This window comes from Amphiprion ocellaris, chromosome 8, assembly GCF_022539595.1.
Source record: "Amphiprion ocellaris isolate individual 3 ecotype Okinawa chromosome 8, ASM2253959v1, whole genome shotgun sequence".
In the NCBI taxonomy this organism is placed as follows: domain Eukaryota; kingdom Metazoa; phylum Chordata; class Actinopteri; family Pomacentridae; genus Amphiprion; species Amphiprion ocellaris.
In genome coordinates this window covers 8458587-8484129 of record NC_072773.1, presented here as the reverse complement: position 1 = coordinate 8484129, position 25543 = coordinate 8458587, and the positions used below count along the sequence as shown (strand labels likewise).

The following is a 25543-nucleotide window of genomic DNA, read 5'->3' as shown; positions in this document are numbered from 1 at the left end:
GAAGAAGGATAATCTTGAGGAAATAAAGACCAACCAAAAACTGTTGCTTGACGAGTCATGACCTAGCTCCATGTTCTGTGAGGTGTCGGCAGCATGAAGCACGGCCTCTTTTCCCGGCTTAAGTGAGCCTTTGATTGTCGTTCCTTTGATGTAATAGCTTAGATCACAAGGCAGGAGGTTGGCCAGCACCATGGTCGGCAGCAGGTAGATAGTATGGCCTGGCTGTCGATAGATCTGGTTTGCAATACCAGAAACCTGCCTCTTGGCAGGCTGTTGATCTGGGTAGTTTTCCTTTTTGATGACCACACAAAACCTGTAAAATGCAGAGAAATGAGGGGAATGCAATGGTGTCAGTAGAAGAAAAACAAGATGCAAGAACAAAAAGTCTGACTGATTGCATCTACCTGAAGTTACGCTTGAGGTTGTCATCAAAGTCTGCTGAGTGACATTCCCTCTTACTGCTGCTGATTTCTCCAGGCCTCTCCACACTGGTCCAGTGGATGGGAACCTTGCAGAAGAACAAACCCAGGCCTTTGGGCCGACCCTGTAGCCGCCAGGACGTCAGGTGAAGGGGGACTGCCAATGACTGGCCAGGCAGGATAGGAGGCAACACCACGGGTTCTGTCAACACAGAGACATAGCTGGATTCGTTAAAATGACACATTAGCAACATGCATACAAATTTCAATCATCACATTTTTCTTCATTTGGAAGCTATTTTCTCAGTGTGTTGTCATAGCTTAGCATTTTTTCCTACGTCCGACATTCCTCTTTCAAAATCAAATATCGGACTTCACATAAAAACTAACAAGATAAGTATTAACTTAGACTTGCATATATAAAATATCTGATTAACAGGAAAAACAATTTACTATTTAGGTATGCTGGATCATGCAGAAGGCCATTCACAGTTAATGAATGAATTGACAAAAGACATAAAGATTGCTCTAGGACGTTAGGTCACATGTCTGTGGCATTTGTGGCACCCACTATGGGATGGGCTCCAATTCTTTATTAGACCTATTTCTAAACACAGCCTGAACATATCGCTACGATTTATGATGATTATCCAAATTGGACAAGCTGTGGCCTATTTCCTGCTAACCCTCACCCTTTACAAAAGCTTTTGGTTAATGGTGGCTATGTTTATGTTATTGATTTTCTAATAAAGCACATAATAATAAAGAATTTTGTTGCTGATCCCTGCAGTACTGTGTACCACATTTGGTGTTGACAGAGTCAAAATCTCAGAAGCAGATGTCAATTTATCACTCTGCAGATGAAGCACAATGGCGAAAAAATCTTTCATGGCATACTTTCAAAGAGTTTTTTCTGACTTATTCGTGAAAATTTTAAGTCAATTGGACTTACGATATGAGGGGCATGACCTTTCCAAAACTATGGTTTTGGGTCTTAATTACAGCACTATCATGGGACACATTGGGTTAATGTTTCTTGCTCACTTCAGCTCACTTGAGCTGAACCTAAAGGAGGAAATTAATAATAAACCAGCAAAAAACTTATGTAATAAATTATTGTCCAATTTCAGAAGTGGTAGAAACCTAATTAAATACTATTGCACATGGCAATGCAATAAGACAATGTGATAAAAGAAGCATAAAACAAAACAAAATCCGATACATAATGGAAAAATACTTTAAGGCAATTTATAGTGTTCAATTCAACACACTTGCTCTAATTTTATATGCTTCCATGTCACATGTAAATATACTGAAATACCATAAATTAAATGACAATCAAATTAAACAAATACAAGAAGAAAAACACAAAATAGGTCAAAATATATAAATTACCAAATAAATACATTGTCATTAAAAGAAATTAAATTAAATAAACACATACCTTCGGATGACCCTGGCTTCACATGTATATAGTATATTTAGTATAAGGAACTGTATAGCAGAACTGAAACAAATAAAACAGAGTAGCGTCTTACTGTCGGGGGCAGAGGGGCTGTCGAGTCTGACTTCCATTGGAACATCCAGCCGGTTCTTCACCATGAGGGCAGAACAGACAGTGATCACCTTCCTGGCACTGCCCTCCATCGTGATGGAAAAGACCACTCTGACAGGAGGCAGGGCCGAGAACTGAGGGGCCAAATGGGTTCACACACAAAACAACAAGGCATCATAAGGTTTAAGTTCAGATTGTATGTGCTGTTTCAGATATTAGGTTGCAATGAATTGCTAAGGACATTAAACCGGGCCTTAAATATCATGCTAATGTTTTAATTAGCTGTTAATCCAAACTCAACATTTTCTCCATGTTTACCTGTGGTCTTGATACTTAGAGTAAAAAGTACATTGTCACCTCATAAACTCCAACAGTTTTATAATACTCATTAGTGGTGATTTCACTTTTCTCCTCCAACAATGCATCCGATTTTTAATTTAATTTTACACTTCAATGTCTTCGTTTTTGCAGTTTAGGTGATGTTAACAAATCTTTTTCAAGCAAAAAAGCTCAATTTTTGGAATTGTGATGATTTTCTGTGTTTACTTGTCTTATTTGATAATAAAAACAATAAAAAATAGATCATGCTAGGCCGACGTTAAGCAACTTAATTACAGATATTTCCATATTATGCCAGACCTTTATTTATACACATGCTTATTTTCACTGAACCAAGAAGTGTCTGACTCACATAAACATGTGGGTGAATGATGTTAGTCCTGCTAATAGGGCTGCCAACCTGTTGGAAATTAAGGGAGGAAAAAGAACTGTTTAACATCAAAAGCAAACTCAATCAAAATTGCAGAAAGCCTTGATATTAACAACATAAATTTAGTTTTCTAAGTTGTGCTCACAGTGTTGGAAGAGTTGTTTCTGTCTGGTGCTGCGTAACGGAAGAAAATGCCCACTTTGTCCACAGACACTGGCTTGACTTGCTCCCATCCACATACCCGGACTAGCAGTTGGTGCAACTTCAGCTCATGAGTGTGTCTGCAGAAAAGGGTTCATGGATCAGCGACACATGCCAACAATTTCCTAAATGCCTTTGTGAAAAAAGCATAGATCATCACTCCATCCAAATACATTAGATGTCCTTTTACAGTTAGGGTCCACAGATCAAAGAACTGCATAGTTGTGTAGTATACTGTTATAAAATTATTCCTCTTAAAAAACAAAAAAAATCACAATATTTTGTCAAAGTTTATGCAGGCCGAAGTAATTGGCATCTCTTTCTCTCTGTTCCATATTCAATGACTTTGGATTTTCAAAGCTAAAAACTTATTTTAAATAATACAACAAATAGAAATGGCAGAAACAGAAGTACTTGGACCCTTAATCAGTGTTTCCTCTACGATTTTTTTCAGGAGCGGCTGCAGGCTGCGTGGCGGCATAAATGAATGGCACTTGACTGCATATTTTACTTGTACAACCTATTTATTGAATGGCCAGTTGAAAATAGCTTTTTAAAGGCTGAATGTAAAAAAATATATAAATAAATAAAATAAAATATTTGAACAAGCTCCTCTGAGAATGCAGTCAGCATCTACATCATGGGGTGTAGATACAAGCTTAATGCTATCAATTAGTTAACTCACATTAATGACACTGAGTTGGCACCGGGCCCAATTAACTTAAACTACCACTATGTTACGTAACGTTAGCTGGCCATCAATATTTTGCGAATGTCTATGTAACTTGTAAAATTTATTAAGAGTTATCTTGAGCTAATAACTTTTCTCTGGTAAGTCGCAGCCGTATTTTCCAAGACTTTGACTCTCTGAACTGGTGTCTGGGTGCTTGACGTGATGTCATTTTCTAGCCGCATTCTCGCGAGTAATTAACGTCGTATTTATCCAACGTATCAAAGAGTAGATACTAAGCAAGATAGTTATCTGAGTTTACCTTGGTACTTGCGAGTACCCGACACAGTGCAAGACTCTGTTGTGAAGGTGGAGACATGGCGTGGTGTATTTGCAACAATAAAAAAAAAAAAGAAACAAAAAAAAGGAAAGAAATTTGAAGGAGCGGCGGCTAGGATTTAGGAAAGGCGGCCTGCCACTCCTAAATTAATGTATAGGAAACACTGTTTAATGTAATATTTCACTGCACATTTTTAGGCCTTCTGGGTCATTCCATCTGAAATCACCTAATTTTTTGAACAATTTCTGTCTGACCATGTCGGATTTGCCTAAAATTTTTATAGCATAAAAAATACATACTTAGAAAGATGTAATAATATATCTTGAGAGAGCTGGTGTCTCTTCAGGAAGATGCCAGGAAGATGAGCATTTCTACATTTTTGGGCAAGAGTTAAATCCTGGTTTTGTTCACAATGTAGACAGCCTTTTCTCCAGAAGAGAAAATGCATTATTCCAGTATTCCAACTGAGGACAATTGCAGGGTCCGATAAAGTCATAAAATCATAAAATGTGTCTAAAAAGTTAAAAAGTTACTGGCAAGCAGTGGCAACAAGTTGCGTCTGTGTTCACTCGTTGGCCATCTTGCCTATAAGCCTCCCTTTCATTCCTATTAATTTTGATAGCAAGTCTGTCTGCAACTTCAATACAGAATTACTGCTGCATATTCTACTTAGACTAAGAGCATTTCAAACTGTTATAAAAAACCAACAGAAATGATGGACAACACACATCAAATTGGGACACCTCCAAATCCCTGCAATCTAACTGATTTATCACATTATAAATATATTGGCAAAGAACAAATACAGACAATTTAAAAGAAGACAAACCTGAGGAATGCAGAAACCTTGTAACAATGAGTTAGCATGCATATTCCTCACACATATCATCTTTTAAGCAAAGCAGACCGACATGTAGTTAGCCAGTAAACACAGCAGTCAAGTTTCGGTATTAATGTAATCAAACTAGTGAGAATAACAAGTCAATAGAAATATATTCATTGGATAAAATCCACAAGTACTATATGTGTGAATCAGAGTGGTACCTGTGACGAAGTTTCTCTCGGGCCTCAAATTCAAAAGGAATCTCCTCCCCAGGCAGCACCTCTCTCCACTGACTGACACTGTGGGTGTCATCAGTTCCTGGACCATGGCCATCTGAGATGGAGTCTGCACTACTGCTGTGAGACAGTGCCACCCTGTGGGAAATGTATAAAGAAGTTTGAGGTCCCATATGATGAAGATCAACTTTTACTGTTTTGTTGTTTTTTTGTGTTTTAGTTGTGATAAACTTGGAGATTCAAACTAAAAGCTGTTAAGATATTGGGACATTTACTTCTGCTATTCCTTAACCCCCCCCAAAGACTAGATGGCCTCCCAAGTTTTACAAGCCACTGATAATCACGCGCTACGTAACACTTAGTGAACCAATAATCATCCAGCTCCAACTTTGCATAATCCTGCCCTCTCACTGTCTGCTGCTTCCAGGTGAGCCATCCTGAAGGAGCAGCTGTCTTGCAGTCCACCAGGTTTGCTTATGTGCTAGAGCTCCTTCTGCTAACTCTAAAATGTCTCAGCCACAAGCAAAGCTCACTAAATATTCTGCTGTTGGCTGTAAGAGTAAACAAAAGAGTCTTCGTGCACTCACAGCATCTGAGAAACAACATCAAGTGGATTACTTTTAATATTAATTATTAGGTCACCAGAACAATAGGAAAATCGCAAGTGTTACCGCTTGCTTTGATCGTATGTCGACATCATAGCTCTGCTGAAACTGTAATGTTGAGAAATATTCAGAAATGGTGGAAAATTTAAGACTGATTTTAAACCAGTAAACAAGGACTGCATGTTTTTGATGTCACCTGTTGCATTTTAGTGTCATCAAAATTCAGTTTACATCCGTTTGCTTCTTTTATTTTAATAGAGCTGAATTGTGAATGAAACAGTTCTCATTTACAGAATTTTGTGTTTCTGCTGTCAGACAATGGACCAAATATGAAATAGTGACTGAAACGCAGCCCATTAACACTGCATGCTAACTGACAGTCATTTAATAATCATTTCCAATCTGCTACTCTGCACCACTAAACTGTTGATTTTATAACTGAGACATCAGCTGGCAAAGTCACCATACAGGAGTTGGACACAACGGCTGTACTATGAATTTAGAGATACTTCACTAAAGAGTAGGGCTAAAGCAAGGGCTTATACAGTCACTGTGATGTAAATCATCACTTACGGTAAGTGTTTTAAGGTGAAAAATTGAAAGAGCAATACAGAGCAATATATGTAATATGACATTGTTTCCTTATAATATCAAGATGGCAATATTCAAATTTGACATTGATATAAATTTGTCACATCAGTTTTTTTTTTCTTTGCAAAATAGGTGGTGGCATAACAGATGTTTTGATACTGCAGTTAGAGAGTTTTAGTTCCAGGTCATTCCATATAACATCAAATGTGTAACATGCCAAATGTGCTCTCTATAAATTTGCGCAAGTCAATCAGACATCGGTTGTCATTACATTGTACATATGCCACTAAATTTGGTATGCACTTCTAGTAAGTTCCTTAACAATAGTAGACCAAATCTGGGAAAAAACCAACAATGTTCAGTGTTTTCTTACATTCCTTACGATGTGAAGGCATGATTCATTAGACACACCCCATGCAAAGACTGAGAAAGCTACGGTGTTCACAGATTCTTGTTCATGCAATCAGCTCTGACTGGAAATGGCATGTTTACTCACTTCTGTTGCAGTAATGAGAGGCAGGGCTTAATATTTAGGCTTGTCCCCTTATCCAGGACAAGTGAATTGTTTTGTAAATGCGCCTTTGCATGACATTTTTTTAGACTGCCTGATTGTGTCATTTTTATACAACACATTTCTAAACATAATTTTAAAAAACAAATGAGCTGGGTTTCTCCTGCACAGAGGAATTTTTGGGGAGCCCTAAAGACAAAAGAATAATAATAAAAAAAGAAGCCTTCTCTCAGTTTAAATATTTTTGTTTGTTAAATGCTAAGATATAAGAGGAAAATGCTTAGAATTCTGCCTGTACTATATGGCTCACTGTTGAGTGTACTCAACAGTAGCGCTTCAAGGTCCATTCTGAACAGGAAAAAAACAGAAAAGTGATGAATTTTATGATTGATTTTATTTAGATTCTGCATTTGTAAACAAAATGAGAAAAGGGTTATTCCATCTCAAATAAAAAAAAATTGAAACAGTTTCTTCTTGTATAATTTCTCAGATTTGCTTGTAATGTTTTCAGCATAAGTTATGGGCACTTAAAATGGCATCTGTGAAATGTCAGCTTGATATATCAAATATTTTCTGAGATAACATTTCTTTAAAAACTGCTGGTTGACCCATTTTGGCATGTTTTTGCATGTTTTGTCAAATTTGAAAGCATGCAAAGCATGAACATGCTTTGAAATTTGAGACACGTTTGAGCCACAATATCAACCTATCATTTCACAGATACCATTCTAAAAATCCATAGTTCATGATTTAAAAAAAAAAAAATCTATAAAGCAAATCAGAGACTGAAGGTGTACTGGAGCTTGTATTTTTCAATGAAAAATATCTAACATGTTTGCTTTAAACAATACATCAGACCGAATACCTTTCATTCAAATTAAAAATAATGCATTTCTTATAAGCAATTTTGAATCATTAAACATTTTTGTGATATCGCACCCGGTTGTACCTAATTTTGCTGTTCACTATATAACACAACTTAATTTTCCAAGGTCTCATGCTGCCATCTCATGGTCTTTTTGAGCCTATGACACTAGATGGAAAAATTGTTCCAAAATTACAAATGCACCTGGCTGCTTGATTCAACCAACTCAGTGCACTCACTTTGCATGCTCATATGCAAGTTTGGAAATGTAAGTGGAAGGCAATTGTTACACTCACCTTGTAGGGGTTGTAGTCAGAGTGGCAAAACACATGGTACATCCTGTGTGGTTGCGTAGAGCATATGGCACAAATGGCTGCCTCCTCTTGGACAGCTTGACATCTATAGGAACCGAAATGAAAACCCAATGAGAGAGAAGACAGCTGTGCTTGGACTTTTACATTTTAATTAATTTGTTTTTGTTTTTCAACTTTGCACAGTCATGCACTTGGTTTTGTCTCCTGCTAAAGCACAGCCATGGCATAGGTGCATTAAAAATTTTTGTTATAAGGGGCACTCCACCAGTTGCACACACCCGTTTCGTCATCAAAAGGACAACTGGTCAGACTGTGAAAAGTGCTGCACAGTATCTAATGTACCTATGGAGGTTCGGGGACAGCATCAAATTCAAAATTGAGGATGTGAAAAAAATGTTATAACAACAACTTATAATTTATAAATGATAAGTTATAATTGTCTAAACTTCACTGACTGCTCATTTTTCATGTTGTACACATGATCATACAGTACGTAAAGATCCATATCTCTATACTGGAGACTGTGGAATCAGCTATAAAGTAAAGGTACACAAAGATAATTGCCTATTTGAAGGGTATTTCAAAACATATATTACGTCATGTCAAAAAAACTTCCAGCTTCACCCAGAAACAAGGGCCATAACTTCTTTATGTGGGTCATTCCACCTCAATTTCCTGAATGCCCCACGCCTAACTATCTTCAATATGGCAGTGTTGAATACTGATTTAGTTGACCATGTGTAAAATCTGGGGTCACAGGTAACATTAGTTTTTGAGGTAAAAATTCTGAAAGAGAGTAGACCCCACATTTTGTGCCATGTCAATTTTTGCATCATTTCCTTCACACCAACCTGCGGAAAAATGTGTGTAGTGGCATAACTTGAGAAATAATGTAGCTAGAGTCCTAAAAGTTTGCAGGCTCATTGATATATACACATTGTCTTCAATGTTTCGATGTTACAACCTTGTTTTGACAGAACATAAAATCAATGCCAACCAGTTATAGGATGGTGCAAAAAGGATATGGCACTTCAAACATTGCTCCACAGATTGGCATAAAGAAAACTACACAAAAATGGACATGAGACCAACTTCTTAAAGAATTTCTAACTCAAAAAGTCACACGTGACCGAAAGTCGCCCGCATACACACGCACACGCACGCGCACACACACACACACACACACACACACACACACACACACACACACACACACACACACACACACACACACACACACACACACACACACACACACACACACACACACACACACGGGTCAGCAGGATGCTGAGGTGCACAGTGCATAGAAATCATCAGCCTTCTGCAGAGTCAATAGCTACAGACCTCCAAACTTGGTGTGGCCTTCAGATTAGCTCAAGAACAGCATAGAAAGCTTCATGGAATGGGTTTCCATGGCTGAGCAGCCGCATCCAAGCATTAGATCACCAAGTGCAATGGAAAGTGTCGGATGCAGTGGTGTAATGCACACTGCCACTGGACTCCAGAGCAGTGGAGACACGTTCTCTGGAGTGACAATTCACGCTTCTCTGTCTGGCAATCCGATGGACCAGTCTGGGTTTGGTGGTTGCCAGGAGAACGTATTTGCCTGACTGCCAAGTGTAGGGTTCAGAATAAAACAGAATAGCCACTTTATTGTCAACCAGAACATACACTAGTTGGTGCACATTATGACTGAAATTTTAATGCAAAAAGCTCGCCATCGGACTGATAAAAAAACAAAAAACAAAAATTATTCTAAATAAAAAACAATTCCAATATATACATATATATATATATATATATATATATATATATATATATTTTTTTTTTTTTTTTTTTTTTTTTTAAATATATATATATATATATATATATATATATATATATATACATATATAAATATGTGTACACATGTATCAGAACCTCCAGGAATTTGCGATGTTGAGATTGCATGAAATCACGCGAATTCAACCATTCTCCATGAATTTTGTGCGACCTTGCAATTCTGTCCAATCACTGCAACTTTTCGGCAATTTTGGTCAGCCTCCCATGAGTTCCACCAATCATAGCAGTCCCCAGCACTAACGTAATGCATGTACATCACCGAATTCCCTTCCTTGTTTTTGGTTTAAAGATGTAGACATGTCCCATTCTAATGTCTCTCATTTACGAACAAAAATTACTGCTGAAGACTGTGCAAAAGAACTGATTCCCTGATGTTCTTCACCAAAGCGGAAATAAACTATTTCATACCTGTGCAATATTGTGGGGGAATGCAAAAATGAATAAATAAAATCATCGATTAATAAACACTTTTCTACCACGAAACATATTAGGAGAATGGCTGAAACAAGCGGACCACAGACCAGACAAATCACCGTGATGGAAGCTGTTGCATTCAGATCTGTTGGAGCACTGAAAGAATGAAGGTAAATTAGATTCATAACTCTGCCAAGGAACATGGTGAAGTTAAGTGACAATCGGCATATGTGAATCATTCCTCTGTCAGCAACATTACTCAAAAACAGACTAAGGGATTTGGATGAAATTTTCAGGGAAGGTCAGAAATGACACAAGGACCAAGTAATTCGATTTTGGCAGTGATGCGGCTTACAATCTGGATCCACAGATTAGTTAAGGATTTCCCATTGAGGTAACAGCGAGGCGTCTTATAGCGGCACGGAAACCATAGCAACAATTGAACGCTAACTCAGCGGCCTGCTGACAATCACATCATTGTGATCCTACTACAAATCCACCACTGGGACATATTGGAAACGATACAAGGAACAACTGATTAAATTGTGACGGTGTATCTATTAGTCCCATCAATTCCCGCCGCCCCCTACATATTTATGTCACGTGATTCGGTATCCGTACATAACGTACACATGCATAACACACGCCTGTGCTCAGCGCAAGGTCAGGGAATGAACAGTCTTGGTGGAGTACTGCGCTCTCTGGGTGCTTTTCTTGTTAGTTGACATGACAAGCCGTGATCGTGTGTGTGAATACATCTGTGCCAGGAAGTGAAATTAACTTTTTAAGCCACTGACAGATAGTCCATATGTGATTCATTCCATAGTAAATTTTCATTTTGTACCTTAAATCTACCAACCACTTCATGTTAAACCAGTATCTGGCTGCTACTAATTTCCCACGTGGTATGTCAGCTGTTGTGTAAATAGGTTGAAGCGTTAAAGAATTAATTTCGGAATAAATATTGTAAATTACAATGTTGAAACATGTTCTAAAAGCTGAAAAAAAAGCAACTTTTTAGCAACCGTCCATGTCTCCCACAATTTCATCGCAACAAATAAGATACACCCACAGAAATTTGGTGCTGCTGACCACCTCCACAGATTTATTGTCGGTGATGAGAGGTGAATGACTGCGCTGCTTCCTCTTGAAGTCGATGACTAACTCCTTGGTCTTCTCGACATTCAGGAGCAGATTGTTCACGCTGCACCAGTCCACCAGCTGCTTCACCTTTTCTCTGTAGGACAGATCGTTGTCCCGAATGAGACCCACTACTGACAATGGAATGTTGCAGAGCAGCAGTCATGCGTTAGCAGCGTGAACAGTAGTGGGCTCAGAACATACCCCTGTAGGGATCTGATGGAGACAGAGATGGAGCTGGAGATGGCGTTTCCCACTCTCACTGACTGTGGTCTGTTAGTGAGGAAGTCAAGCCGCCAGTTGCACATGGGGTTGCTGATACCCAGTGGACTCAGTTTGCTTACCAGCAGCTCGGGGATGATCGTATTAAATGCTGAATTGAAGTCAGCCAGCAGCATTCGCACGTAGGTGTTTTTGTCCTCCAAATGTGCCAGGCTCAAATGGAGAGCAGAGGAAATGGCATCCTCTGTGGAGACGTTGGGCCGGTAAGCAAACTGATGCAGTTAAAGTCCAGAGGGCAGTGTGGAGATGATATGGTCCTTTACCAGCCTTTCAAAGCACTTCATTATTATGGGTGTAAGTGTCACAGGGCGGTAGTCATTGAGGCAGGTGATGGTGGATTTTTTGGCCACCGGTATGATGGTGGTGGATTTAAAATGTGACGGAACAACAGCCTGTTCCAGCGAGGTGTTGGGAGTGCTGGTCAGCACACTCCCGGAGTACTCATCCTGGAATGTTTTCAGGGCCTGCTGCTTTGCGCACACGTTCCCCAGGGTCTTACGGCCCGCAGCCATGCTGAGTCAATGCTGTTTCACCAGGGAGGGGGCTCGATTTTGTTGCAGGGTTGTTGGTGTTATTTCCAAAACGACGGAAAAAATTATTTAGTTCGTTGAGGAAGTGCAGATTTTTGTCACAGTGGAGGAGCAGCCTTGTAATCTGTTATTGCCTGGATCCCCTGTCACATGCTCCTGGTGTTGCTGAGATCATGGAAGAAGCTCTGAATCTTCCTAGCATGTGTACGCTTTGCTATTCTGACAGCCCGGTTGAGGTTGGCTCTGTCTGTTCTGAGTGCGACCTCATCACCGGACTTGAAAGCAGCGTTCCGTGCTTTTCAGCTTCTCCCATATCTCCTGCATCATCCATGGCTTCTCGTTGGCCCTGGTGGAGATGTGTTTCATGATGCAGAGGTCCTCTGTGCACTTTTGGATGTGGGCAGACACAATTGCAGCGTACTTCTCCACATTGGTGTGTCCATTGTCAGTTGCAGCAGCTTTGAACACATGTCCCAGTCTGTGCACTCAAAACAGTCCTGTAGGGCTTCCATTGCTCCCTCAGGCCAGACCCTTATCTGCCTCACAGTGGGTTTTCCTCAGGTCAGCAGGGGCCTATATGCTGGTGTTAGCATCACAGACATATGGTCAGAGGAGCCAAGGTGGGGGCGGGGGGCAGCTCTATAAGAATTTCTGATATTTGTGTATGCCAAGTCCAGTGTTTTGCATCCTCTAGCTGCAAAGTTCACATATTGCTGGAAATGGGGGAGAATGTCAGCCTGATTAAAATCGCCAGCTACAATGAAAATGCTCTCTGGATGTGTGGTTTGCAACTTTGTGATGGTCTGGTACAGAACACTCTGGTCTCCTTTGTGTTTGCACTGGGAGGGATGTACACAGCCATGAAGGAGAGCACTGACTAGAGACCACTACTGTGTTATTTGACCATATATCTATGTGTGTGTGTGTGTGTGTGTGTTTGTGTGTATATATATATATATATATATATACACACACACACACACACACACACACACACACACACATGCGCGTTGAAAGGTTTTTGTGTGTGTGATGATATAAATCAGGGCTATAGTCCCCGATGCAGCGGTCGTGGGTTCGAGTCCATCCCATGGCCATTTGCTCGTCTCCCCACGTTTCCTGTCACTCTCCACTGTCCTATATATTAAAGCCTAAAAAGGCCAAACAAAAAAGAAGCACAAACATGGACTTCACAGACTAAAAAGTCTTCTGCACAGTCAGTCCCAGCTGTGGACTTTTTTGTGCTTGATCACTTCACCTCATTCTAAAAGGGACAGCTGCTACTGAACATCGACTGTTTCTGCTGCTCCCTGATAAAAGAAAATGTTTCTGCTGGTACCCGTTCAGAAAAATAAGAATACAGATTTCTAAATGTTAACTTGCTGTTGCTAGAAAGGTTCCTGTTATAATGTTGTGATCCTGGTTCTGGACTCTGAGGGGACCTTGGTTTTTTTTATAACAAATCAGATAAAACGTTAATGCCCTTGCAGTGGCAAATAACTTTGGTTTTATTTGATTTGATTACATTCATGTTTAGGTTGAAACGTGAAAGAAATGTTTTAACTGCTACTGTGTAAATGGAAGACTGCTGTTAAAAAAATCACTTTGTTTTAAGTGTTTGCAAACCAAAGGTTACTGCATTTTTGTTCATACAGCAATACTTCAAAAATAAAAGTGCAGAATACACTACTCTTAAATTCATTACTTAAATTTACGCATAGTATTACCATCACAGTATTTATTATTTGCTTGATGGAGAAAGCTCGTATCACATTGAGACTCCACTGTGTGTATTTTTTAAGCAAAATTTACAATTATGTGAATAAGTTGATGTTATAAATCACTCTGATTGACTTCTTTACAAAAGACTGCTAAAAGGTGGTGTTTGGGATTTATTTTTCCACAGTCAGTGCTATCCGTTCATTTAATATTTAGCAGATGAAAAAGAAAAGTCTGTCAAAATATCTGTCCAAAAGATACAAGATTCAACAGGCTAAAATCATCATAGAAGACCACTGTGCCATAACATCAAGTGAACTTCACAATGCATTCACAAATACTGGCCATGCAGTGGAAAACATAAACAAATCATTCTGGTTAGTCAAAATGGAAAGCAATGATGACATAAGGTTGATTCATAGACTTGATTAACTCCCTTATTTTGAATTTTGGATCTCTATGCGTGCACGTTCTTTTTCCTCTTTCCCTTTGTTGCAAAGCAGTTTGATTCAATGGGAGTGCCATAGACTGCATTTAATGAAGCTGACTGCCAAAAAAGAAAGTGTGTTTTCCTTTCTGTTTTACAGAGTTTTATGCCCCTTGTTTAGGCACTGGCAAATTATCCAGAGCAATAATTAGACAAGCACCCCGTATTCCTCCTCATTGTATTTTTTTGCTTTGTAATTTGCTGCTTTTTCATATTCATTTAAATGCTAAAAACACATCAGATTATTAAAAATTATTTTGGGGCATTTAAACCTTTAGGAAGCACTAGTACGTAGAAGGGAAAGTGAGAAAGAAAGAAGAAAGAAGAAGCTGGACTCAGACTGCAGAGGGTATGGTTACAGTTGATCTCTTGACTTTTGACTTTCTTTGATTCACGTTTGTACCAGCATCTCATGTTTCCCAGAAGAACATTGCACTGTAATGTATTCACTTCATTTGTCTAAGGTTTTAGTATTGTGGCTGATTGGTGTGTGTCCCTTCATTACATTGCAAGATGCTCTAGGGAACAACACATGAGGACTGAATGAGATATCATAGCGAGTGTACTGCTGAAGGAGGCTGTCTGGGCAGCTAAACTCTGAACTGTACCTCTGGAATGAATCTGTTGCTCGAGGCATGCCAAGCTGGCTGTGCTCCTAGTTCTAAGGTGAGCAAGAGGTGCACCTAACAGTAGAGAGAGACAGTTACTGCACAACAGAGACACATGCAGAGGGAACATATTAAAGGGTTAAAGGTTCATCACCATTAAACAGAACTCTGTGCTGGCACAGCAGCACTTCTCTGCAACCAAAATTTTAATGAATAGTGCAACTCATGCTTCACTTCAAATCATCCTCTCAAACAACAGATATATTTATTCTTTTCCTATTCAACTGAGGAATCAGAGGAACCTGGTGGATAGGTGGCAGGTTTTGTGATTAATTCCACTGACACTACCTATGTCATTAGCTCTTCTTTGCTAATGCCAAAAAAATATAAAACATTATAAAAACCTGAAATATAGCAGCTAAAACCTGTTTTTCAAAACAGAGACACCCATCAGGTAAAAACAACAACCTAGTCTCTTTTGAATGGGTAGATACACAAATAACTGCAAGAATTACACATTATTCACTGTCTAATTAGCTGTACAAAGTTGCAAGAGTGGAAATGCTGTGTACCTTATGTTGCCATATTTACATGGTAGTTCTAAACAGTACTCGTGTTTTTTTTAACTACAAAGACATTTGAATCACTTATCTTTTTTGTTGGAAACAATTTTTTTATTATTTTTTTTAAACCAAAAATAAATCTAGTTTCTTCATGAAGAAGTTATGCACTCTCTAGTGATGTATTTGTGTCACTGGAACTCACTCTGTCCAAAGCTCGGTGGGTCAACTGAGGAGCCTATCCAGGCAAGAGGGGGTGAAGAGTGAGGAGTCTGTTCTTCCTCACTACAGTAGTCAGCTATCCAGGAGCTCTTGGTGGTGTTGTATTGTTCTAGAACGACCAGATAAAGGCACGTTCAACATTTCTGGTCTACGTGACAAGTTTAATACCATCATTGGAAACCAGTTTAATGTGTTAACAACCAAAACACTATTCAGTCGGCTGTGCACGTTGAGAAGTAAAAGATATTCGCTCATTTACTTACCCAGCAGGACAGAAGTAATGTTGACATCCAATCTCTGCTTGGCTCGAATCTCCATCTTGAGACGTGGAGGGTGGAGACGGCCAGCAGCCTGCTGCTGCCAGGACAGGAAGCAGGGCCAGGGCTCAATGAAGGGCTCCCAGCCTGACAGTCAAGCAGACACACACACACACACACACACACACACACACACACACACACACACACACACACACACACACACACACACACACACACACACACACACACACACACACACACACACACACACACACACACACACACACAAAATAAAAAAGCCAATTCACATGTATATAAAGTCAATGAATTCATGCTTAAAAGACTCAATAATAATACCCCTATTTGAGAATTCTCCAAGAAGTCAGCCATAACTGGTCTTGATGATTACCATTCTATAGCTTTAAACTGAGACAAGCGTCATTCATAAAAAGCAACGTTTCCTTCTCTGTTTATCCACTGCAGTTTGCTTTCAGGTCCAGTCAAGCTATACATAATAACCTTAACAACTTATTAAATTACAAAATACTATTAAATGGTTTCAGTTCTAGTTTTAACACAGTACCAACTAAAGTCAATTTCACACATTCCCCATTCAACATCTTTTTGTTGGAAACAAGAATAATGTTTTGGGCTTTGCTAGGTCTGAACAAACATGAAGCTTAACTGCTTTCATTGCCAGAAAGACCAACTGAACAGTGTACAATACATCGTGTAAACATTAAACACATGCAAAATGCTGTAAGGAAATTTTATTACCTGACAGTTCTCTGTTGTAGTAGTCACCAGACAGAGTGAAGCTGGCATTACCTTCCTGGGTGGAACCAATGCGCTGAAGAACATAAAGCCCTTCAATAACAAAGACAGAGTAATTATGATTATTATCATGTTGCTGCACCATTTCCACTGTAGTTTCACATAAAATTATTAAGAGACAAGCAATACCATTAAGTCATATTGTTTTAATTATTTCAGTCAGTAAACAATGTAAATTCCTCCCTGTTATATTTGTCAGATAATCCTGTTCCTGGCATCAAAAATGAACTGAACAGACAGCTTTAATTGGTTGTTGTGTTGTTGCGTAAAGTGTGAATCACAAAATGAATTAAATTCAAATTCAAAATCTGTCATTATTCTGAACTTTATCAACTCAAACCAGGTTGAAATAACACTTCAGGCTAACCAGATCCGAACCACTGTCCAGAATCACCAGGGCATGAGTCACTCTCAACAACTGCAGGTGTACACTGCTCCAAACTATCAGTCTGTTTACCAGTGTGTATAACCAGGGACACCAAAGCCCCTCCTTGTCTGTTAATGCAAGCCACAACAGTGGAGCTGTCTGTCCTAACAATGCATGATAGCCCCTCAGCCAAGGGAAATTTTCAGTGATTTGAACAGCTCAAGCAATTTATATTGAAAAATTGCATGTGAGGCCCCGACCTTCCATTCACCGATTTTCCTTCATAAGTGACACCTCACCCCACCAATGAAGCATCTGTGGTGATCACCGTTCTGGCTTAGACTGTTACCGTAGCAATGACTCGAGCCAAGGAGCCTGCAAAGCTGCCTCACTCATCAGTGGGTCTGGTTCTCACAGCTTGGCCTGGCAGACTAGCCAATGATACAGCAGTGTCAAAGGTAAAGCAGTCCCGTGGGATTCAATCACGTGTGGAGGTTAAGGTAGGCTGGTTACGGAGTAGGTCCAGACACACTGCAAACACGGGATGTGTATCCCAACTACATCTGCTGTTGTCACAGGGGCAAAGTTTAGGGCACATCCCATCTTCACTGGGGTTGTTACCCATAGTCATGGTGAGTTAACGGGCTACAGATACTGGTATGATTACGAATAAACTTAATAGCCCGTGCAGCTATGAGGTGGCCATGGGGAAAACATTTCTAGCACAGCTTGTTTTATATTTAGTGATGTGATTTCCTAATGTTTCACAATGTGACTGTAGCTTAGGTAAATAAGGCTTACTAGAAAAGGTAAGCTCTGCCAGTGGTATGTCACAGTCCAGGCAGTCATCAATGAAGCAGATGCAGACACTCTCAGCCTTTACTTCCACCCCTGACAGAAGAGCTGAGGGGTTGCTGGTGCCAGAGTCAGCCCTGGTTCTGGGATGTCTCGCCATGTTCTCAGCATTCTCCAGCAGCCATGTGGCAGCCTGGTCCAGCTGGCCTGAGTGACAAAATATTCTACTTTTGTAAAGGTTCCATGAAATAATGGTCAAGTGAGTTCTACTTGCTACCAGGTGAGAAAAGCGTTAAAGGTCTTACTCACCTTTACAGTGGAGCAGGGCACGTTTGCAGTCCTCTTTCCTGAATCCAAGGTCTTGTAAATGGTTCAGTTGGCCCTCTGTAGGGACAAAACATAATTACATACGTAGCTTTTTGTAACAACAATAGCAAGGTCAAGTCAAGTTTAACAACAACAGAAGTTGACCCAAAGTGTTTTCCCTTTGATTAAGAACACAACTATATGAGTCCATGACTAAAAAAAAAGAAAAAAGCACAAATTAAAATAAGGAGTAGGTCATTCATGTTAGAAACACTGTCACATGAATATGTAAAACTGATATTACTACAGACAAAAATCTCAAAACATTACTAACGGAGTATGAAGTACAAGATGAAGAATAGGAGTATAAGAAACAAGTAACAGGACAAGTCCAAGAACATGATAGCCGAGGCAAACGAAAAACAGATAAAACAAAAAAAATTTAAGTTAAAAAAGAAGATAGGAAAAATTAAAAGACCTGATTCAAGCCAGGAAATGCTCGATTGATAAGACACTACATTCCATTCACTGCACACAGCCACCAACTGACTGCACACATTTCTCAAAAACAGGACTCTGCTGTCAAAACCTTGAACACTATTCATGGTTTGCAGTTTCCAAAACTCTTGCACTCTTTTTGCAAAAGACTGAACATGTTTTTTGCTCATTTAAACACACTTTTCACTCATAGCACACACTTTTCAAAAAGTGAACACGAGGAAGCAGAATTCGGACACTGTTCCAACACTGCTGTCACAATTAAGACACAACAGGTCAAAACTGAAAACACTTTTCCCAGTGAACTGCACACTATAAAACCTGCTGTGAAGCAGAATTAGCTGTTCAGAATGGATGTCAGAGGAGCAAGAGGTCATGTTGGAAGAAGAGGATGTGGACATGGACGACCCAGACCACATCCAGGAACCAGATCCTGGACCTGCCCCTGCACCTGGTTCTGGACGACTTTACATGGTGACCAACTTTTTCTCTATTTTGTGTGCATTTGTTTTCCAGAGAGTTTTTCAATTGGACTCTGATGATAGGCCACATGAATATATCTTTGTGGATGAGGCTGGTTTCAACTTGGCCAAGAGGAGGAGAAGAGGGAGAAAAATCACTGGGCAACGGGCTATAGTCAACATCCCAGGTCAGTGTGAGGGCAATGTAGCCATCTGTGCTGCAATGAGCAATCTTGGAATAATTCACCGTCATGTAATTCTGGGCCGAAACAACACCCAACATTCGTTGACTTTCCTAGAGTGACTTGGCGAGGGCCTACTGACACGGGTGCAGCAGGGCGTTTGGCAAGAAGACAGTTTTTGTTGTTGTCTGGGACAATGTTAGTTTTCATAGAGGACTATTGATTCGGGAATGGTTCAATATGAACCCTCAAGTTATTTTGGTTTTTCTGCCACCACATTCTCCCTTTCTGAATCCTATAGAAGAATTCTTCTCTACATGGAGGTGGAAGGTATATGAGCAGCAGCCATACATTCAGGAAAATCTCTTGCAATCAATCATCTGGCATGTCAGTGATGTTTCTGTTGATGCATGTCAGGGCTGGATCAGACACACTAGGTCTTTCTTTTCACATTGCTTGGCCAGAGAAAACATAGCTTGTGATGTTGATGAGGTCCTGTGGCCTGACCAGGCTGAAAGAATTGATGTAGACGTGGTGTAAATATTTGCAAACTGTACTGTGTACAATACAGTGCTGTATTTTTTGGCAAACATTTTTTTTATTTTGTAATGTACAGTCAGGCACTGCAATGCCCCCCTCTGATTCATTTATAGGATGCATGTGTTAAAATTGTCATTTTTGAGGACTGTATCATTTTTTTATGCTTCATGTGAAAACACAGTAGGAGAAGAGTGTTTTGTGTTTAGCAGTGAAGTGTCCTACTTTTGCTTTGTGTGTTAATTTTGAAAACAAAGTTTGAATTTTGACAATAAAGTGCACTTTTGACACAAGTGTGCAGTGCTTTGCAAATTGTGTCCTAATTAAGAAAACAGGGTGCAGTGTTTTGGGAAATGTATGCTGTTTTTCAGGAACAGTGTCTTATCAATGGAGAAAAACTGCAATAGGGTGACCTTAGGACAACCTAAAAGCTTGGGAGAAAAAATGAGAATTTAATTTTGATTTAAAATTGTCAATGGTGGGACACAATTTAAGTAACTGTTTCAGGGCCTGGGGGTGATTACCAAAAAGGTAGATTGCCTTTGGGTTTGAGGCATGAATGAAAGACTGAGAGGAGTAATTGTAATGGTGACCTAAGTGACCAAGGGGCAGACAAAGAAGTTACCATATCAGTAACATGCCACGATAATGACAGTAATAGTAACTGCTTTTCATTAATAACCAATGCAAATGAGCCAGAACTTGAGTGATGTGCTGTCTTTTCTTTGTACCAGTGAAGATTTGAAAGCTGCATTCTGAACTAAATGTAATCAGGTAAGGTTGATCGACGTCAACTTCACATACAGAGAGTAACAGTACTACAGCAGAAAGCATATAAAGCATGGATAACTGTTTCCATGTGCTTGTAAGATAAAACTGGCCACAGGGGGGCAATGATTCTGAGCTGACAAAAGTGTGCAGTCTCGACACTGCTGACTTCTTCTGTTAAAATTAAAAGTGAAGTCCAGGAAGACAATGGGATTTTTTTTAAAGGTATCTTTATTGCTTTTTCTATTAATACAAGAAAAGTATAGTACAAAAAAAAAATGACAGTACCTCATATCACACCAAACATGGTGAACAAACATGCTGGAAATTTCTTTGCCAACCTTTCTCCAGAAATTTTGAATAGAGAGACAATCATAGATGCAATGGTAGTATGACCTTTCTGAAATCTTGCATTTATTACAGTATTTAGAAAGTGTAGGATTAAATTTATTCCGTAGCACTGGTGTAATCTGGAGCCTATGGGTAATTCTGAACTGAGATTCCTTAACTTTGTTGGTGGACAAACAGCCAGATGAACTCAGCCACACATTACCCCACTCATCATCTGAGATTGTTACCCCCAGGTCGGCCTCCCAGAGCAGTTTAGGATGACCAGTGCCCCCCACTGAAGGAGACAGAGTATTGTACAGCTTGGTTATCAGCTTTCGGGGTTCAGGGTCTTGCAGTACCTCTTCTATAGAAGAGCGAGAGAACCCACCAGGATATAACCTTGCTTTTGAAGAGACAAAGCTACGGATCTGCAAATACCTAAATAAATGTCTGGAGGGGAGGTTGTGTTGTTCAATTAGCTGGTTAAAAGATTTGACAGTGCCATCAGAGATTAAGTCTCCTATTCAATTCAATTCAATTCAATTTTATTTATATAGCGCCAATTACAGTCAAATTGTCTCGAGACGCTTTACAGAACCCACATACCTGACCCCCAGAGAAAGCCAAAAGGTGACAGTGGCAAGGAAAACACCCTTTTAACAGGGAAAAAAACCTCAAGCAGAACCCGGCTCTAATGTGGGGGGACCCATCTGCCTGCTGGCCAGGCGGGTTGAGCGGGACAGAAGAGGTAGAGAGGTAGAGATAGAGGGATGGAGGTAGAGGGGAAGAGGTAGAGGGATAGAGATGGAGGGGTAGAGGTAGAGATAGAGGGATACAGATAGAGGGATAGAGGTAGAGGGGAAGAGGTAGAGGGGTAGAGATAGAGGTGTAGAGGTAGAGATAGAGAGGTGGGGGGTGGGACACAAGGACCATAAAACACAGCCACACATCTGAAGCATCCAGCTCTGGGACCAGGGACACTCGGAGAAAGGACACAGAAAGAAACAGAGTGAATGTAATGCAATAATGGCATATATAGTAAATACAAAGGTAGTTAGAGAAGGGCTCAGTTCATCAAGAGAGGTTCCCCAGCAGCCTAGGCCTATAGCAGCATAACTAGGGGCAAACTAAAGGGACGTCAAGAGGGGAAGTCAGTTGTGCAAATGAAAACACCAGCTCACCCCGTCAGGGTCCCCCAGTCAGCCCTAACTATAAGCTTTGTCAAAAAGGAAGGTTTTAAGCCTGGTCTTAAATATAGAGAGGGTGTCCGCCTCCCGAACCCAAACTGGGAGCTGGTTCCACAGGAGAGGCGCCTGGTAAATGAAGGCTCTGCCTCCCATTCTACTTTTAGAGATTCTAGGAACAACAAGTAAGCCTGCAGTCTGAGAGCAAAGAGTTCTGCTAGGATAATATGGTACTATCAGGTCTTTAAGATATGATGGAGATTGGTTGTTAAGAGCTTTATATGTCAGAAGCAGGATTTTGAATTCTATTCTAGATTTAACAGGAAGCAAATAAAGAGAAACCAATATAGGAGAAATATGATCTCTCTTGCTAACTCCCATCAGTACTCTGGCTGCAGCATTTTGGATCAGCTGTAGATGTTTCAGAGAGCTATTTGGACAACCTGATAATAAGGAATTACAGTAGTCAAGCCTAGAAGTAACAAATGCATGGACTAGTTTTTCTGCATCACTCTGAGACAGGATGTTCCTGATTTTCACAATATTTCTCAGGTGGAAAAAGGAAGTCCTACAGATTTGTTTTATGTGCGAGTTAAAGGACATGTCCTGGTCAAAGATAACACCGAGGTTCCTCACAGTAGTACTGGAGGCCAATGTAATGCCATCCAGAGTAACTATATGCTTTGAAAGCAATTCTCTAAGATGTTTGGGGCCAAATACAATGACTTCAGTCTTGTCTGAATTTAGTAGTAAGAAATTATAGGTCATCCAGGTCTTTATGTCCTTAAGACAATCTTGCAGTCTAGCTAGCAAAAACACAGTCTGTATAATGTATAATGTGAACAGTATTGGTCCTAAGACAGAACCCTCAGGAATTCCATGATTAACCCTAGCATGCTCAGAAGAGTCATTGTTGACATGCACAAACTGGAACCTGTATGATAAGTAGGATTTAAACCAGTCCAGTGCTGTCCCTTTAATGCCAATAGAATGTTCTAGTCGCTGTAATAAAAGTTTGTGGTCGATTGTATCGAATGCTGCACTAAGGTCCAATAAAATAAGTATAGAGACCAGTCCATTATCTGACGCTATGAGAAGGTCATTAGTAACTTTCACCAGAGCTGTTTCTGTGCTATGATGCACTCTGAAGCCTGACTGAAATTCTTCAAACAAGCTATTCCTTTGTAAATGTTCACATAATTGATTTGCAACTGTTCTTTCCAGGATTTTGGAGAGAAATGGGAGGTTGGAAATTGGTCTATAGTTGGCTAAAACTTCTGGATCTAGAGTGGGCTTTTTAAGTAAAGGTTTGATTACAGCAACCTTAAAAGCCTGTGGTACATAGCCTGTTACTAGAGAGAGATTAATCAGATCTAACACTGAGGAATTACTTAAAGGTAAAGCCTCCTTGAACAGTCTAGTTGGAATAGGATCTAAAAGACATGTCGATGGTTTGGATGTAGAAACTATCGAAATTAGTTCAGAGAGATGTATGGGAGTGAAAAATTCTAAATATCCATCTGGTCTTACAGCCAATTCTAAAGTATCTGTACTCGATGATACATCTGTGACATTTGCAGGAAGGGCCAGATTAATTTTTTCTCTAATCGTAATAATTTTATTTCTAAAGAAGCTCATGAAGTTGTTACTGCTCAAAGCTAAAGGAATACAAGGTCCTATAGTACAAATACCCTTCTCAGACCATAAGAAAAATGCACTGTCTTCAAGGCCAGGGGGAAAATCTGGGTTTAAATGAATAGGAGTGAATAGAGAGAGAGACTCCCCCTGAGACCCTATTTTATTAAAAATTCTCCAAACCTTTAATGTGTTTTGGAGGAGGAGATTGGCCCTTACTCTGTTTGCCACCGATTTTTTAGAAATATACAAAATATTACGAAGAGGAATTGGATCCAGAGGGGTGGCCTCAATGCTAAGCCATGTGGATCGGGGATCATTCCTAAACCATTCCCAGAGATAGCGGCCGAGGCAAGCCAATTGATAATATTTAATATTTGGCAGTGCCAACCCTCCATCTCCTAAGCGAAGTTATAATTTTTGTAATTTCAACCTGACCCGTTTGTTCCTCCACAGAAAGGAAGATAATGAACTATTTAGGATAGAGAGTGACCTTATAGTCAGAAGAAATGGGACCATTTGGAACATGTAGAGCAGACGAGGAAGTATGTTCATCTTAAAAAGATTTACCCTACCTATAAGAGATAGTGGAAGGCTGGTCCAGCGTGCCAGATCCTCTTTAATTTTAAGGATTAAAGGTATAAAATTGGCTTTATAAAGACCAGAGAGGGACGGAGTTATATGTACACCCAAATAGACGAACCCAGAAGGGGACCATCTAAAGGGGACAGCGCTAGAAGAGGTTGAGTGGGTATGACGGGTTTGATTTTGAATAATTAACCTTGCAGCCCAAAAACTGACCAAAAGTTTTAATAATTTCAATAATTCTGACCATAGAGACTTCAGGGTTGCTTAGATCTTTCTAAGCAACACGTCATCCGCATAGAGGGAAACGGTGTGCTGTTGAGGACCTATAGTAATGCCAGCCACCTGAGCCACCAGTCCTTATCGCCTCTGCTAAGGGCTCAATAGCGAGCGCAAACAGGACAGGAGAGATTGGGCAGCCCTGGCAAGTACCGCGCCCAACTGCAAATGTGGGAGATTTCCAACCATTTGAAATTACGGACGCACGAGGGGGGTGATATAAGAGAGAGATCCATTTGATGAAGCTATCTCCTAAATTAAATTTAGAGAGGACCCTCAGCAAATATGGCCACTCGACTCTGTCGAAAGCCTTCTCAGCATCAAGAGAGACTACAACCGCTTTAGCTTCCAAATTGGTGCCATATTGAATAATATTCAGGAGTCTCCTAATATTATTACAGGAATTACGTCCTAAAATGAAACCGGTCTGGTCCATCGAAATAAGGTCTGGGAGGATGTGCTCTAATCTTCTAGCTAAAATTTTTGCGATAAGTTTTCTATCTACATCAAGCAAAGCAATTGGTCTGTATGAGGAGCAATCCTCTAATGGTCTGCCCTTCTTCAGAATCAGTGAGATGTTGGTATCCATCATAGTATTTGGGAGGTGGCCAGAGTCAAACGAGTGACATAACATTTTAAGCAGAGGGTCAACTAGCAGGCTCTAAAAAGATTTAAACAACTCAGGAGTCAGGCCATCAGGCCCCGGGGCCTTGTTGTTTTGCAGTTCATTAAAAGCAGCAACGACTTCTTGTGAGATAGGACTGTTTAGCAGATCTTTCTGGGCCTGAGAAGCCTGAGGTAGATTGATGGCTGACAAAAAGTTTTGCATCAGGGCCTCTGACTGAGGCTCAGTTTCAGGTTTATATAAAGATTCAT

General features: G+C 40.0%; 1 protein-coding gene across 4 annotated transcripts in view; it reads right to left on the bottom strand.

Moving 5' to 3' along the window:
* vps13d (vacuolar protein sorting 13 homolog D) overlaps window positions 1–25543 on the bottom strand; it is a 117931-nt gene that overhangs the window by 34807 nt on the left and 57581 nt on the right. For 3 of the 4 annotated variants that reach the window (XM_023297427.3, XM_055012940.1, XM_035942555.2), the window contains exons 35-47: window positions 18212–18286; window positions 17909–18109; window positions 16684–16773; window positions 15910–16050; window positions 15630–15755; window positions 14865–14939; window positions 7822–7924; window positions 4939–5091; window positions 2829–2964; window positions 2666–2713; window positions 1958–2108; window positions 405–621; window positions 63–313 (exon numbers count right to left, since the gene is read on the bottom strand). In XM_023297427.3, coding sequence (XP_023153195.2) covers window positions 63–313; window positions 405–621; window positions 1958–2108; window positions 2666–2713; window positions 2829–2964; window positions 4939–5091; window positions 7822–7924; window positions 14865–14939; window positions 15630–15755; window positions 15910–16050; window positions 16684–16773; window positions 17909–18109; window positions 18212–18286 — 1767 coding nt within the window. The remainder of the gene's footprint in view (window positions 1–62; window positions 314–404; window positions 622–1957; window positions 2109–2665; window positions 2714–2828; window positions 2965–4938; window positions 5092–7821; window positions 7925–14864; window positions 14940–15629; window positions 15756–15909; window positions 16051–16683; window positions 16774–17908; window positions 18110–18211; window positions 18287–25543) is intronic. The other variant, XM_055012941.1, reaches the window with a different exon arrangement.